The sequence below is a fragment of the Cibotium barometz genome, chromosome 3 (assembly GCF_041138505.1).
Source record: "Cibotium barometz isolate CiBa-2024 chromosome 3, ASM4113850v1, whole genome shotgun sequence".
NCBI classification, from domain to species: domain Eukaryota; kingdom Viridiplantae; phylum Streptophyta; class Polypodiopsida; order Cyatheales; family Cibotiaceae; genus Cibotium; species Cibotium barometz.
The window spans coordinates 58,533,796-58,551,714 of record NC_141048.1 but is presented as its reverse complement, the minus strand read 5'-3'; the positions used below and the strand labels follow the sequence as shown (position 1 = coordinate 58,551,714).

Genomic DNA, 17,919 nt, shown 5'->3' with positions numbered 1-17,919 from the left:
AATATATATGAAAAACAGAGTGTTGTCAGCTCATTTAATAAATCTCAGCTCATTTAATGAATGGTTTTTGCGCCTCGCACCGGAAGTCTAACATGAAATGAGGGGACAAAATAACTCAAAGCTCTGACATTCGACTTATGCATTTCTCGAATAGCCGATTTCTTTAACCGTAATTCTTGAAGCTCCTGCATCCTGGCTTGGTCGCCAATCCTTTATGCGTTGAGCCTTGTGTCACGTGAATGACTAGCCTTTGTCACTTTTGTGATCTTAACTTTCTTCGTCAAAGGTGGGATTTTCAAAATTCCCTTCATTCTCTTGTCACTAAGTAGGGCGGACTCCAGCGTCGTACGGTCATATCTGAACCTCAGCAAGTAGGGCGGACTCCAGCGTACGGTCATATCTGAATCTCTTGTCACTAAGTAGGGCGGACTCCAGCATACGGTCATATCTGAACCTCAGCAAACGAAACGAGTTCATGTCTTTCGGCATCACAGTGACTGTGTGCATGCGCCGCAAGGACATAGCGACCCTGAAAAAACTCGACAAGCCAGTCTTCCACAGCCTCTTGCAAACATCCTAGGGCAGAGGCCTGCCAACGCATATTAATGCCAAAATTCTCACATATAGACCGGACTACATGCTGGAATGGCAACTTTGGAACCGCGCAATGCATATGTTTCTCCACCTTCCTTAGTTCAAGAAGGACGGATCTATGTCGGTTGTATCTACGTCTCCTCATTGAGCGTAGTGCAGAAATTTCCTTTCTCGAACTAGCTTCTCTACCTAATTGAGGATCATCTATAGATGAGAGCCTTGCAGTCTTCTTCGTACGTGCCATCTGAAAATAGTCATAATGTTACATGATAATCTTATAGGATAATAATACAGAAACTACTGAAAAAGTTAACTTGGATAACGAATTAGCTTCAAATCACTACAACGCGATATAGGTACTTCAGACAAAATCTACATCAACTCCTCGCATTGTATTGATTTCTCAAAGAGACCCTTTCATTTGACAAAATAACAAACAATACACCTATCAACACCTATGACGATAAAATAGGTCCAAATCACTACATCGCGATAGAGACATATCAGACACCTAATCGTCATACCCTCAATGTGCTGTAGTGATTTCTTGCACATAGCATTTCATTTCACAAAGTAGGTTATGGAAATAAGTAATAGATAACATACATGACAAAGAACAATGTATAAGACAAGAAAGTATGTCCAAAACACTATAACGTGATATGGCTACATCAATTCATTCTTCGCATCCTGGTGACTTGTTAGACATTGCCTTTCGTTTGACCTAATATCTAATGAACGTAGGTAAAACATGATATATATGATTGAATATAACATTTAAGACATTGCCTTTCGTTTGACCCAGTATAACCTAACAACACCTATGACGATAAAATAGGTGCAAATCACTACATCGCGATAGAGACATATCAGACCTAATCGTCATACCCTCAACATACTGTAGTGATTTCTTGCACAGAGCATTTCATTTCACAAAGTAGGTCATGGAAATAAGTAATAGATAACATACACGACACAGAACAATGTATAGGACAAGAAAGCATGTCCAAAACACTATAACGCAATATGGCTACATCAGAAAAAATCGTAATTCATTCTTCGCATCGTGGTGACTTGTCAAACATTGCCTTTCGTTTGACCCAATATCTAATGAACGTAGGTAAAACATGATATATATGATTGAATATAATATTTAAGACCAGGAGTGATTGCTTGATAACTTACCAAAGAATTACGTAGGGAAAATGTTGAAGTGATGGACGCTTGCTTTGATAAATCGCAGAGATGGCGTAGATGAGGCACGATGGAGGAATACACGCAACTAAAGGAGGCAGAACGAAACGGCGACAAAAGACAAGGACACTTGACATTTACCGAGGATGAGTACCACATTTACCGAGGACAAGCACAACACATGTGCGAAAGAGCATGTCTACACGTGCCAAGGAGGACGTAGGCCGTACTTATGATGATTACGATCAATCAAATTTTGACACATGTCATCATATGTGCGCAGAGCACGTGGTATGCCATCATGCATGTCTGCCACATGTACAGACCGTTAGTTTCCGTAGATAAAGGTGACTAACATTAATTATTCGTTGCTTCTTGCTCTCGTGCAATTTTTGTCCCAGTCATCTTGTGCAATTTTTCTCGCAGTCACCTTCACCCTGCTTCTTGCTCTCCTATAATCAACTTCGTTGGTTTCTTCTTGCTCTCCTAGTGAATTTCGCGGTATGTTTTCGAATATTTTCGTGTTTCAATTTGGTCGAAGTTGTATAATTATTTTATAAATATTCCATCAAAGATTGCTGCTTTTAGATTTTTAAGAATTTAATTTATTTCTCCCAAATATGTCATCAAATCACTACAATGCGAAGAGGGATCTCGGTGAGAACTAACGTACCCATATCGCGTTGTAGTGATTTTGCCCACAATGGTAATTTGCTTACATAAATTTCTTGAAAGCACTACAACGCGTGGTGTGAACTCTCTCAAGCATATCGCGTTATAGTGATTTGTCCTACTGTCGTTCTTTTTTTACTATTTCAAAGATTTCATCATTTAGATTTTTAAGAAATTAATTTTTTTTTACAAATAATTGATCAAATTACTACAGCGCGAAGAGGGGAGTCGGTGAGAACTCTCCCACCCATATCGCGTCATAGTGATTTGTCCTACTGTCGTTCTTGTAGTGATTTTTCTTACAATCGTCATTGCCTTTGAAATATTGCATCAAATCACTATAACGTGAAGAGAGGGCTCCTTGAGAACTCTCCCACACGTATCATGTTAAAGTGATTTTGGCACATTTTTCCTTGCAATTTCATTTTCTCACTAATATTTCATCAAATTACTACAATGCGACTAGAGATGTCGATGAGATTTCTCCAACGCTTATCGTGTTATACTGATCTTGGCTAATCCTTTATTGAAAGACAAACACCTATTATGGTTTCATATTTTGTACAGCTAATGCCTCAAACCTTAATTAGTATTTTAGACTTTTGGTAGGCCGCCCAAGACTTTATAATTGTAGCTTGCTACTTTTTTGTAGAGATTTAACCCTCAAAAACTCAAAAGAACTTATGCTTGAAAAGAAAGCTTTTAAATGCATATAAATATGGTTAAGTGATACATGGGGCCACACTCATTTAAGGGAGATTCAACCCAATCTTGTGTCGACAGCAGTGAACCCTTTCCTATTTCTCAAGTTCTCTCTTTATTTAATTTTGTTTATTAAGGTTTATGCTTTTATTAAGGTTTATTGAAATAGGCAAGAGGACTCATGTGCCTTCATCTCCGAAACTTCATTATATACTTGATGGTGTTCCAATTTTCTTGGGCCTCATCTACCATGAAACCAAAGAAATTGGTCTTTGAAAATCCACGTGATACCATCACATTATTTAGGAACTCCCAAACTAGTTCTTTGGAGGTCTTGTTCTTTTCTTTCACCTCGCTACCTCAAGTTTCAATAGTAAAAAGGAGCTCCAAATGCTACCATAGAAATAACTATATCAATGCAAAAATTATTAACTAAGTACTAGTGTGTACTAAAATGTCATATTTGGATGTTACCTTGTATCATACATGTGCCATTATTTTCTAATCTATAATGCATCTTATGTGGTCGAATTGTATCCGAGATCTCTTTAAATCATTGTTTCTTGAGCATCTCATCATTGCATTGACGAGATCAAGGCATAAGGATGATCCTTTAGTAGACATCTTGAAAATAAATGTTTCATTTCCTTGACCTAGAAATCTGCTTCCATAGAAAAAGTCATAGTTACAATCCCTCTTCAAACTTAATAGCTCATTATATCCAAATGAATGGACATGAGGAACTTTGCATGCTTGCAACACCAATCTACATAATGTGCAAAGTGAATCCCATTAAACCTACCTTTGGAGCAAAGTGAAGTTGCTTTGAGAAGACCGTCAATAGCCATCATGATTTCGATGCTCTAAACTACAGCATGTGATACCAAAGAAGGCAATGTGCCAACACCTAAAACTCTCCCATCAAGCCTGATAGAGGAGCTTGACCACACATAATTGTGCCTAGCAGTAGTTTACCGAAAGACAACCCCCCCCCCCCCCCCCCCCCCCCCCCCCCCGCCTCGCATGGCGCCCACTATTTTCGTTGATATATTGGTTCAACGTGATGCTGGAGGCTTAATTTTGAAAAAGGCCACCGCCACTTGATGTAGAGGTTTGAATTTTTACAAAATCCTCAAATTTTAATTTGATGACTTTACCATTTTTCAAAAAAAAATCTCAATTTAGTGGATCTCAGAGGTGGTGGACGAGTTGAGGTGTTGAGAGGTGACGAGTTGACGTTGGCAAAGCGTTGACACTAATGAAGGAGACATGTGCAGAGGTCAAGGGCGGCTGCGGGAGTCTGTTGTAGACGGAGATGACGACGAACTGTGGAGACGGCAGAAGTCAGTGCACGCGCAGCAACTGGGGCATGAGAAGGGGAGTTTTTTAAATATTTTAAATGATTTTGGATTGAATGCCAAATTTGTAGAGCATGTTTCCGTATATACATCCCAAAATTAAAGCAAGCAAAGAGAGAGAGAGAGAGAGGAGGGGGGATGACACGGCAGCTGGGCTGCCCTATTAGATTGCTCACATGGCTACCCGTTGCCACATCAACCATTTTTTAACCATGCGAGTCATAATCTCCCTTGTTCAAAAGATAAGTGCAAATATATATAGCTTCGATGCCATAAAGACAATCTAGCTATGAAAACATTTAAAAAATAAATAAAATTCGATAACTAGTACACATGATACATTTGTAAATGCAAAATGGTCCTTAAGAGGACTAGATTTGAAGTGAACTATAAACTAAACTATATTTGCTTACTTGAGTGTGTGTATGGATGCAAATCCAGTGAGCACTTTTATATGGGCATTGTCGTTGATCATTTACACCATTTAGAATTTGGCACTTTTCCTGAATTCATGCATTTAGAGGGAGATGGACAGCATAGACTCCCCCGTCCTCGGAAGGAGATCTCCCCTAAAAAGTGGAAAATTGTGCACATTTCAACAGAAATTACGTGGTTGAGAGAAGTCTATAAAGGTTGTGAGGTAAAACTATGATTTACCTAGGAGGGTACACTTGGCCACTTTGAATCATTTTTCCAGGAGGATACACTTGGCCACTTTGAATCAATTGTCTACTTACAATAATTCACCTAGCAAAGTACACTTGGATACTTTGAATCATTTGTCTAAGGATGCTTTGAATCATTTGTCTAGTTAGAATATCTAGGTATTGAAACTTTGAAACTTGGTTCATTTTTCTTGAAAATTTAAGACATTATTTGCTTCAAGTTTTTGAATCAACATAAAACCACCATTAATATGATTTTTTATCCTAGGTGCAACATGGGGTTGCATTTATTATTTGTAGAGCGATAACATTCGTTGGTGGAGGTGGAGACTCAAAAAGCTAGATTAATGATTTTTCCAGCGAGTGAGCATCAAGGCTATCCTATTGTATCTGCCCAAGGTATATTTTCTCACATCCTTTTAAAACTTTTGGAAGCGGTTGAAAAAGACAAAACAAAACAAACAAACTCTATATAGGGTTGTCATTTGTATTTGAGCAAACATTCTCTTCTACTGTTACAGAAATTTTCATAAACGAACAAATGACTTCTCCTCATGCTTGTGTAAAGAGTTGGACAAGGACTTATGAGACAAAGCCTATATGCAAAGAGAACACAAGGGGATAAGTACAAATAAAAGAAGGTGGTTGAATGATCAAGGAAAGGGCTGTGCTTGGGATCTACATATATATAGCCTAGGGAGGTGGGCTAGATTAAGGTTGGCATGTTAGCTGCTCGTGGTTACATCTAAGTGACCTAACCAACCATACCACCTACCACAGGAACAACACGAGACCAAAAATACTTCCAAGCCTAGTGTGTGTGTATGCCATCCCAAAGGAAAACACGCCTTGAGAGATCTCCTTGAAACATCATAGGGATCTCCCACTTGCATGAAGCCCATTTGGAAGCGTAGCAAACTTATCTCTGACCTCCCACAACTGCCATCTAGTGTTGAATCCGCATCTACTTAGCATCAAAGAGTTATAACCTCAACTTTGTCCCCCTATACAACAAGACACATGTCAGCTCGTGTATCCCATAGAATGCCTTTGTTTTTTGGCCCTTCCTTGCTAGCCCTTTTGAAGGGTTGCCAAGATGATATTGTCAAGACTATTAATAGCCACCTTGGTTTTAGGCCCTGCTACCTAGCCCTTGTGGTAAGAGTGGATATGGGATGGGTAGTGAACAAAGTCTTCAAGAAAATACAAAGTTGAGAAAAGATCGAGGGTACAGTGCCACCACACATAAAAGCAATTCCTAAATGGAGTAGAATCCCTTGTTATTTATGCATCACCCAACCTAGCCACCCACTTCTCTCTAAGGTTTAAAAGGGACACATGGTGAGCAACGATCACAAGCTTTTCATAAAGGTAGAATTTACATGTTGCTAAATAAAGCTTCCATGGTCTAAAGTTGGCGGCACACACTTATTTCTGTCATGCGCTGTAGTACTAATTTGTATGGTGGTGTTGCAAAAGCACGAATACAGGCGTGGAGGTAAAACGCCTCCTATAAGATACAAAACATGGAGGTGTGAGAAGCCATCTAGAGGCCCAAAGAACAAACATTCTGAAAGATTCAAGGCCACAGCTCGTGGCCACAGCTCGTGTCAATGAATCAACCCGGTGTGGACCCCCATGTAACAGTACTTCAAGAAGTAAAACGTTATCCTAAACTGCTCAGATCAGTCATGTTGACTACTGCAAGTTTGCAAAAAATTACACAACCGTGATAATGAATGGCCTTTGTAATGTTACCTTATTCCATGTATTTACGGGTGAGTGAAACAATAGCTGACGTGACTCCTCGTACACATGGTATGATGAGTGGCATGGCAGGGTAAAATGCCTTCTTTACTATCCAATGACGAGCACTACTGTGCAAGGAAGTGGAATTTAATATATTACATGACAGGGTTTTTAAGCTTGAGCTTCAAAGCATTGCTTGGTTGTGTGATGATGCTGCCTTTTCAGAATCTTGCAAGTGACAACAGTAACAGACTGGGACATTGCATGAACAGGAGAGCACCAAGGAGTACAAGGATAGACAACAACAAAAAAGGCCATACATCCTTGCATTTTCAAGTTTAATACAAAAATGGCATTGTGTTGGAAAATTTTGATGGAAAATAGCTTCCCAGCATTTACACGTTGAGTATCACAATAAATTGAGTGCCTCCACAAGGCCATCCTCATTGGTGGAGGCAGGCAATCCTCAGCTCACAGCAAATGTAAGCTGTCCATCCCCCATGCAATTCCGAGTGAATGCCCGAAAATTTCGGTCGGACAGAGTTACCCAATCAAACTCCAAGACAAAATAATCTCCAGTCAGAACACTAGCAGTAGCTGGCTTTCAGATGACTTTCACAGGAGGCACTTGCCTGCAGCAAATGACTAATCAACCCTTGCCATTCCCTGGAACAAGTTCAGCCCGCCAACCTCCCCCATCCCAACCAGGAACGGTGAAGAATTTTCCCATGCCCGAAGCCTTCATTGCTCAAACGAAACAATTTTTTTGGTACAATGTCCAAGTGAAAAAACGTTTTTTTTTTCAAAAATTGTTGAGAGCAAAAACATATGGCCAGTGGTTCTCACAAGAGTAACCCAAATTGACAAATAACCAAACAAAATTAGCAAGTACACACAACTGGTTAGCCTTTTTATGTTGGGTTTCGCTGAAAATTTTTCTTGCTGTCATTTCGAAAGTGGGCAATTACAAGGACTCTGCAGTTGTAAAAGAAGAGTACTACGAGCCCTCGACAACGCTACCTTCCTTGGAAAGACATTGGACACACCAATTGGCACTTTGTAAATGGCACACCTTATGTCGGTCACAATTTCTTGCGCTTCTTGTCATGCTTTCTTTGGCCAACCCCAATTTCTTTCAGCAAATGATCACCTGTTGATGCAGCTGAATCAACTGGTCCTGATGATAAGTCGTTTGCAGGCTTTCTCTTTGTTTTTTTACGGAGGGCATCCCTTTTCTCCTCTCTGAACAACCAGCCAAAAAATGTTAAACAGTCGAACCTTCAAAAAGTTCACAGTCATTGCAACAATGGAAGCAAACCTGCATAAGCATACCTCAACTTTGATATCTCATCTTTTGAAGGTAAACTCTTTAGGTCTTTTCTCATTAGCTTCTTCCTCTTTGTACCAGAAATCCCAGACTGATTTTCTTCTTTTACTTCTTTTTTCATAGATTCTTCTGTTGTTTTATCAACATGCACAGCCTTCAATCCATCACCTGTGCCATTGGCATCAGAAGCATTGAGGCCATCCTTTACCTCAGGAGCAGAGTCCCCAGGTTCGTTTTCCTCGTTTGGAGTTGGCTTATTATTGCTAAGCTTTTTTAGCTGTTCAGTAAAATCATTGATTCGTCACTTGAGAGGAACAAAATGAAAGATATGGCTCATCTTATGAGATTTTTCCAGAGTAAAGAACACTTACCTTGGCAACAAAGAAACCATCTAAATTGTGTACATGAGGATAAAAACGCCTTGTGTTTGAAAGTGAGGTATGAAACCGTTGCTCTCGGAATCGTATGAACCTGACATGACAAAAACATTACATGAGGGACAGTTTTAAAAAACCATAAACCACTGCAAAATAATTGGCATTCTGAAATCCTCACCCTGGCTGCCCAAAGTCCAATCCACAAGGAACAACTTTAACATCTCGTTTTTTGAGGGCATAATCAACCACAGCCTCATTCTGATATAAATGTAATGTCAGAAAGTTAAGAAAGTGGTCATCACTGGGTTACAATAATGAATCATATGATGCAACCCATTCCATTTTACCTCAGCAACAGTGATTGAGCAAGTTGAGTAGACGATATAGCCCCCTGACTTTGAAAATGCATCCACCATATCTATGGCAGCTAGGATCAACTCCTGAAAATCAATAAAGCACCGTTACAGTCACATTACAGCTGTATACTGGCCCAATGGCTTGTGTTCACATTGTAAGGTTTCACCATGCTAAATAACATTTTAAAAATGCATACATTATTTTTTATAAAAGCTGCAAAAATCGGACAAAATATAGAAAGATTAATGGAAGCATCCATACTACACACCTGCAGAACAATACAGTACAAAATAATACTACACAAAACTCTTTGAAGAGCAGTTCTAGAATTTTGAAAGGATCACACGTATTTGATGTGTTTCAGCAGTGATTTTCTTTAGAAGATAAGGACTCGCTAGACATTCACTTTTGCTTAAACCTCTTAAAGGTTGTTAGGGTTTGCAAGACTCAATTTGTTCCGTTTAGGCTCTCTTTGAATACATTTGGAAGAAGCAGAATCCCAAGCATGGACAAGGCCTTGAGGTGGCATCTACTATACGTTGTGAAATGTATATACAAGTACTGTTCACATGAGTCCGAGCCCGTGATCAGAAAAGGATACTAAGGGCTCTGTTCCAAACTGGAACAGGAGCTACATTGGAGGCGCTCTCATCGGCTACAGAGTGTACAAAAGGTCTGTGCAAATGGTCCTAACGTTAACAAACATTGCGGAGTATAGCTGTCCCCTCAAATATGCCCATCAAAAATGCTAAGCTGTAATGCTACTAACCACGAGGGACTCAAGGCCAAGGAAGCTGGCTGGAACATTTCAGCTGCTAGGGGAGACGTTTCAGACTGCCATTTCCCATTGCACCTCACTTTTTGGAGTTTTTTGCACCCCAATCAACATCCACATGTAAGAAAATAATATCACATCAACTAATATCCTGTTTCTTACCCTTTTTTTCTCATAAATCTCAAATTTTATGCTCACAATGTGATCATATGTAAAAACAACCATGAACTTTCACCCCTTCCCTTCATCGACCCTCCTTGCCAACGTGGCATTTTTCGATTTCCATTTCGTTCCGGTTCTGTTTCTGTTTCTGTTTCCCAGTCCAAGTGAGAAAAGTAATGGGTGCGTTTGAACTCCGGAAGGTGCGACGCATCCTGCTCTCAGACCACAAACAGCAGCAGCTGGTAACAAAGATCAACGATTGGGAATCTAAGAGCTTAGCGATGAGATCCATTAGAAAAGGAAGATCAACGATAACCATTCGAAGAAACTCTATTGCATGCTATTTTACAGCTTCACAAATTTTATCTAACCATATGTAGAGCCTCCATAATTGAAAGACTAGGAACAACCCTAAGTAGCATGAAGCAACTTTCAAGAGTATGAGGTGTAATTGAATCCTTCATACTCGACAAGCCTTATACCTGTGCATGTATATTCACACATACATATGTGTATGCACAGTGTAATGTATGCTCCTGTAGATGTATACGTATATATGTAAGTGTGTCTGCATGCAAACTGTATCATTGTGCACGTGCAGGTACGGATAAACAGTAAAATTAGTGTGCATGCATGGGTATGGATACGCAAAAGAATTTCCTACAGGGCTACCACTTCACCTTCACCAACAATTAATTTTTGCACAGAAATCACAGACCTTCTGAAGTACTGCACTCTTCTGGATATCTAGATTACTTTTAGTCACCTTCACAGACTGGTCCTTTGAAATGACCTGAAACAAGTGAACGCCGAATTTCATTACCAAACTAAATGAAACCATGCCAACAGCTTACTCTCAGCTAAACTAACCAATAAAAGTCGCAATATTACACCAGCATTTTTTCAACTTTCCCTGTAGCCCAAAGCCAAAGACCTTACCCCAGTTCCACTACAAGGTGCATCTAGCAGCACCCGATCGATCCTGTTCACTCCAAAGACTTTAGGCAGCTGAGAAGCGAAGAGGGTCACTTTGAAGTTCCAACCTTTACAAAATAAATAGAAGACAGATCCTACAAAGTACCCATAATGTTATCCAACCAAAGAATAAATCAAACTAACCTCGCGTCCATCGTAATTGCAAACGATGGCATTTGTCACACCCATTCGATGCAGATTTGCAGATAAAGACTTTATTCTCTTTTCCTTGAGCTCATTTGCAAATATGATTCCTTGCCACCAAATCGAATCGATACTTCAGTATTTCACTTCACACTTCCTCTCAAAAACAACAAACAATGACTACACAAAATAAACCTGAAATTTAGAATTCTCAGATATTTATAGAGACTATCAACAGCAATCACTAATCGCAGGATTTGTGTTACAACCTTGGCATGGATCTGAAATTTTGAACTCTCTGAGTCATGCAGTATTATGCGGGTTGGCTATTGGAGATTGACTTATTAATCCCATAAAAGCAGGGTTATTAATAGGGCCTAGGGCCTATATATGTGAGTGACTGCACATAACTGTGTATTGAGCCAAGAGCATGTGGATCTGGATCCACTCTAGCCCATAAGGCAGATATAGGACTACCAAACTCCCTGGTGGTTATGGACAGGTGTGTGATGGGATGCGACCGGTAGTCAAGGTGTAAAGTGGTCTATTCACCCACCCTAATCTCCAACCCTCAGGAGTGATGCGGAGCAGTTGGACTAATGGCTGGTTTGTTGAGTCTCGTCAACTGCTTTCCTTGTGTTCTCTAACCGTTCTTGTGCACATGTTAGGTGATCTCAATGCAGGTTGGTGGAGGTTTTGTATGGTGTTATCAAATCTTTACAGGCAAAACAAAAGTTTGTCAAGTAAACAATGATTGCATTCACCTCTTATTATCAACCAAACTAACTCCCAACAATGTTAGCCATGGTGTAAGTTAGACAAATAAAAGAACACTAGTTTAGTGGTTGATTATCCAACCTGTGTTCTTCATAAGAGCAGCCAAATACGTCGTTTTCCCACCAGGTGCTGCACTGCAATCAGCAATCAAAGCACTATGAAAAACTTGCCAAACGTCTCCCTACTCATGCCAAATGATGTTACACATGTAGAGCTAATGGAAACGAATCATACGCCATGTCAACGATTGTCTCTTTCTCCTGTGGAGCTAAGGCCATTACTGGAAGGAAAGAACTGGCACTTTGAAGCTGCAGAGAAAATTGAGTCAGAGGATAGCAGTGCGTTGATACTTATAAAAGAAAGTCAACCACTATGACAGTAGACGCTGCAGAGCAAAAAATGCAACCATGTAATGCCCTGCCATGTATTCGGGAGTTGCTCCAATAGGAACTTGTGACTCATACACCACTAGTCCAACCTTCAAACAAGGGCACGTGTCACCAACTAGGTCTTGGAACGTAAGTCAACAAAGTAATCTATTTCTTAAACTTATGTTGATGGTTGAGTATGTAGACCAACCTTAGACCATTTACTAAGAGGGTCCAGATTCACCCCTCTGTTAATAAGAACCCCTGCCAGATCCCGGCGCCTCGTCTGCAACCCACATAATTTGGTCAGAAAAAGCACGCAAAATGCAGTAATGTCTACTATTGACGTAAGAAACTACAAGTCTACCTACAAACTTGATAAAGCAAGCATTGCTTGGACCAGTACGAGTCTACCAATGAGCTTGAAAAACCAAACACAAAAGACACAAGAAATACTAAACCAACCAAGAGCATTCCTGAATGAGTAGTAGCTAGTCACAAGTAGGGGCCCTCTGGCAGTACTTTGTCTAAGGATGCTGCAGATTCACGATTGGGAACTGATGATTATAAGATTCTGACAAACCATTACCATTCTTTCTATTTGTTTTATCTAACGATCCCTCATTGGATACCAAACCAAACCTTACAAAACTAAAAGATTTGGTATTCAGTTATACTGCATAACCAGACAGATATTATCCGTTTATAGAAGGAGCTTCAACAGAAGCTAAGTCTAGAGGGAAGTTATGAGCGTTACGTTCATGCATAACTTCCATACCTAGGTTAGCACGGTTTGTGATATCAACCAAGTGTTAATAACACGACCTTGGCTGTCAACCACGGTCCACGGATTGGTTGAAATTAAAACCATTCAAGTAGAATGCCATGGTGCTGATACCTAAAGCGGTGAACCAGATGCCTACTACAGGCCAAGCAGCTAAGAAGAAGTGTAGAGAACGAGAATTGTTGAAGCTAGCGTATTGGAAGATCAAACGGCCGAAATAACCATGCGCAGCTACGATGTTGTAGGTTCCTTCCTCTTGACATGCATAGCACTGAATAGAGCTTTATCAATGACAAACACCACTTACCATGGAAAAGGGGAAGAAGATGATTGCAAAGCAATGACTATGAAGTTAGCCCCGTTTTCAGGCCTAAAAATTATGATACATGAGGCCAAATGCTAGACACCACCCATTCGTAACCTGTGTTGCTTGTCCAACGAGATTTTGGACCAAATTTGAACCCTCTTCAATAGAGACACTCTATCCTCTATTTGCTACTATTACATGAAAATATTGCTGTGAGACTACTGGTGCAATGAAAGTGTAAATAGGGAAAGAACGACTTGTAGCTCTTCCAAGCTGTCTCTGGTGCAGTGAAACCGGCCTGACGGGCGGTGAAACAAACACTCGCACATAAAACACTTCAACGCCATTGAGGACCTAGAAAAGGAAAACAAACAGGGGGAGCTAGAGTGCTCCTGCAAATAATACACGGACACCGATTGGCCCCAAATCGCAGTGGCGCCCCTTCCGGTATTTCTTTAATTGATTAAAAGAGCTTTGATTACAGTATAAGGCTGGGAACTCAGCCGTCCCAGTAGAACTCCTGAAGCCTGCAAAGAACCTGCATCTGGCTTCTTGTCCACACGGCATCCACAAATAAATCCAGCCATTGTTCACATCGAAAGACTCTCTCACATTGAGTCTGCATACAGAAGCTTTCTCCCATGATCAAGGCTGCCACAACCATCCATAGCCTCTCACACTATGAACAGCATCACACCCTGACACATCCAGTGCTTCTGCATCACAACACAGACTCCCAAACTGTCTCTCAAAAGAGTATCACAGCACAGCATACCATACAGTCGACACACCTGTACCAACCCTCTCTACCTTCCAAGGGTACTATCCATCTCTGTCATGGATTCCCTGACCCCTGTCTTGTCAGTAGCAAGGCTGTACCATACATGTGTCCATTCCTGTACCTTCTGCCTGCATGTGACCTATCTCCTGGAGAAACCCAAAAACATGTTTCCTCGAGAAAACCTACGACCTGTTTCCACATGAAACCCTTAGGCATGTTCCCCTTTGAAACTTCTGTCCTGTTTCCATACATCTAGTTACCTGTTCCCTCATGAAACATCTGGCAACATAAAGATGCTCATAACTGTAGGTCCCACTGTTCCTTTCTAGCAGGAAGAAAACAATCTGCTCCATGAGCACGCAGCCATGCGAGCTTGCTTCACTCCCATGCCAAGAAACATAACCAAATGACCTGTACTTGTAGTCAAAAACCCAAGCACATAGCTGAATTTGCAGCCAAACAAAAACAGCTCGTAAACTGTCCCAAAACAGTCCTGAATCCAAAGCAAAGAGAAGCTGAAAGTTCCATCAGTTGAACGCCATCGACATGATGTCTATGTTCATGGAAAACCAACCTCTCCCTTCTGAATCAGTTGTCGTACAGCAGTCGCCTATATCGACTGTACCTGTCCGTACAAATATGCCTGCAGCAACTCTGTTCAAGGCAACTTCTGTCAGCCCTGCCCGTACACTGTACGGCTGTCCAGGGCTGTACGGCCTGTATCTCAACCTGCAGCCACCTGTTGTCAATCGCCTGTTATGGCTGCCTCTGTCCCACAGCTCTGCGCCACCTGTACTCAGCAGTACCTGCAGTCGTACAGCACTGTACGGCCTGTTACAGCACTCAGCTTACAGAAAACAGCCACACACAGTCTTCAGCAGCAGCCGCCAGTATATCCAGATGAGCAGCCTGACTCGAAAAGCACACCCCCCACCAAAAGATAGGCGCCTGCTGCTTTTTCTGTCCTACAGCCCCTCTTTTACCAAAAAGCTCACACGTGGCCCCAAAATAGCTTATGGGCCACGTTTTCTTTAATGAAGGGCTTTATAATGACTTTTAAAGGTTTTTAAACCTTTTAAGCTAAAATCTCTTTGCCCCCTTTCACACATGGGGTTATCCACACATGGGCTCCCTTCTTCACTCCCACCTGATGCCATTCACACTGTCCACCATGTCCCCGTGCACATCTGCATCTTGTCCAGAGAAAAACACAGGGTCATGACATGCAGGATTTGTCAACCAATGTATTAGAGAGAGCTTTATGATCTTGGCTATGCATTAAAGAAGTGGAGACACCATCTTTATTAAGCAATTTTAGTTGACAGTGTAGATAGTTCCTCGCTTTGTTATTTATGGATGGCTTCTGACCCTCGACATGCATACATTGGAGTTGTGGACTTCAACTTTGAAATAAATTATAAAAAGTAATCTACAAACACGGTGCTGGAAACCTTAAGTCACATTAACTTTGGTATTTCCGCCACCACTTGGTTCTGACCCTTCGACTTTTGGACGGTGCCTAGTGAGACTAAACGTCCACCTGAAAGTATTGAGCACAAGAGATTTCCAAGCATATGTTCATTTGCATCATGCATGGTTGCATGAGAATTTAGACAATTTTCTAGATACATGCCCTGTTTTCATGTGGTTCCTGTGCTACCGTGGATTAGTCCTATAGTGTTGGAGAATGGCGAGAATGGCTTTTACAAGGAGAAGAATTGTGGCTAGGTGAAGGAGAACGGTTATGGGCATGAGAGTGAGAGAGGGTATGGGATCTTGAAGAGGCTTCTTGAGAGTATTGAAGTGTTGGTTCTTTATGCCTCTTCTTGAGAGACTCAAGAGTATGCTGAATTTCTAGGATGGCCAAAATAGACTTCAATTCAACCACCTTCGGATTGTAATTGCTACAACATAACCTCGCTATGATGTGGAGAACTGCTCGTGATGGCTGTTGAAGTTGCCCTTCCCTCAACAGAGAAGGGAAACACAACTCAAAAATACTATCAAAGCTGTCCAAAACAATGCTTTGCTTGCAGCTCAATTCTGTATACCCAAGACCAGTCTCTACTTATGATACGGAATAGACCGCAAGGGTACAATAGTGCCCCTACACGGACAGGAGGGCCACAAGGTCTTTCCAACACGCTCACTGTCACCAAAACCGTTGGTACCTCTTTTCGGAGTGTGACAATAAGACGAGGGCTACCTTAGAATCCCAACCTTCCCTCACGGATAATGACTTCTCCACGGTCTTATCCAGTATTATTAAAAGATTTATGCAAAGTAAGAGAACCGGAGCTCTGATACCACTGTCACGAATGGGGCAGCGGTTATATAGAATTTAGTACTGAAATCACAAGATTTATCATCCTTCGATCACTGCCATACCCCACATACATAGCCATAACAATTGATTACACAATGTGGAAGTATTGAAAAGAAATAATATTGCACTAGGGACCAGAAGATGGGTTGATCTCTCTCTCTCTCTCTCTCTCTCTCTCTCTCTCTCTCTCTCTCTCTCTCTCCGAGGGCCGACTTCTTCCATACCAGCACTCCGAGGACCGATCCATCCATCCTACCCAAACCACAGGCTAATGTAGGAGCTCGGCCAAGAGGTGTGACACTCGACAGAGCCACTGAGTTATGCAGAGCTCGACGCCCCAGACCCCATGGCCCTCGCCCACGACCACGCCACCACAGGAAGATCCGGGACCGAGGCCATCATCGCAGAACGACCTTCTCGCGCCAGCTCAATTTTACCACCTTGAGCACCATGTCACAACAGCCCATGAGGGATGTATTAGGGTGATATGAGAGCTCTCTGCTCATGTACCTAGATCAGATTTTAAAGTTCTACATTTTTGTTATCTTTCTTTATTACTATTTTGTATCCAGGATGATGTACCTCATGGATATGATGTACCCTTTTGGTCTCATAGGTCATTTTGGCCTTTTGAAGACGTTAATACAACCTTCATCTTCTTCTTCTTCTTCTTCTTCTTCTTCTTCTTCTCTCTCTCTCTCTCTCTCTCTCTCTCTCTCTCTCTCTCACACACATATTACACTCCCATTATAGTACTGGTTGGAGCTAGATAGATCTGCATTGCATTCTTGTATACCCTGTGCATATAAGTTGCATACTGAGCCTCTAGCAGTAGTGCTCCATCCATCACACCCCCCCCCCACTAGCTCAGTACTTTCGTAGTTTATTTCATGTTCATTTTGTCCTTTTTTTTTCTGGACATCCAAAAGACGTTGACTGTTGTACATTGATTTGTCTCATAGGTCGAGTTCGGCCTCTAGTAGACGTTAATACAACTTTCTTTCTCTCTCTCTCTCTCTCTCTCTCTCTCTCTCTCTCTCTCTCTCTCCTCTTGAAGGATACGTATTGCCTTAAGGGAGTGAGAATTTTACAAGTACATAAAACAGGTAGATTGGCCCAGCCATACACCACCGTTTCTTCCAAAATGATTTAATATGAAAACAACTTACAAACACTATACTTGCAATATAGTGCCTAGCACCCTTCACCAAGATTGCCCAACAATCCCGGTTTCTTCAAATGTAGCTTAACTTCAATAAAATCAACCACCTAATGTCTGAAAATCAGCCTTACGAGAATGCCCAGCACTTCCCAAGAGTTCTCCCGCATAGAACTTGTAGCAACCGGGTCCAAGATGATTCTTCCACCGCTTCAATCTTGCAAATAGTCTTCTTCTTCTTCTTCTAGCTTGAATGGAGACTTTCAATTCTGAAAATCAGAATTCAACCAGCTTCTAAGTGTTTTGGGGAAATAAAAACACTATGGTATGGCTGGAAAATACTCTAGAATAAGTGCATTAGATAGA

The 17,919-nt window shown here is 41.2% G+C and overlaps 1 protein-coding gene across 1 annotated transcript in view; it reads right to left on the bottom strand.

Moving 5' to 3' along the window:
- Positions 1 to 7,229: 7,229 nt before the first annotated feature.
- LOC147640313 (26S rRNA (cytosine-C(5))-methyltransferase NOP2B-like) overlaps positions 7,230 to 17,919 on the bottom strand; it is a 50,469-nt gene continuing 39,779 nt past the window's right edge. The window contains exons 8-19 of the mRNA XM_086779121.1: positions 12,408 to 12,482; positions 12,235 to 12,306; positions 12,063 to 12,136; positions 11,910 to 11,962; positions 11,052 to 11,161; positions 10,872 to 10,940; positions 10,651 to 10,725; positions 8,986 to 9,078; positions 8,817 to 8,896; positions 8,633 to 8,732; positions 8,267 to 8,538; positions 7,230 to 8,176 (exon numbers count right to left, since the gene is read on the bottom strand). Coding sequence (XP_086635247.1) covers positions 8,017 to 8,176; positions 8,267 to 8,538; positions 8,633 to 8,732; positions 8,817 to 8,896; positions 8,986 to 9,078; positions 10,651 to 10,725; positions 10,872 to 10,940; positions 11,052 to 11,161; positions 11,910 to 11,962; positions 12,063 to 12,136; positions 12,235 to 12,306; positions 12,408 to 12,482 — 1,233 coding nt within the window. The 3' untranslated portion in view covers positions 7,230 to 8,016. The remainder of the gene's footprint in view (positions 8,177 to 8,266; positions 8,539 to 8,632; positions 8,733 to 8,816; positions 8,897 to 8,985; positions 9,079 to 10,650; positions 10,726 to 10,871; positions 10,941 to 11,051; positions 11,162 to 11,909; positions 11,963 to 12,062; positions 12,137 to 12,234; positions 12,307 to 12,407; positions 12,483 to 17,919) is intronic.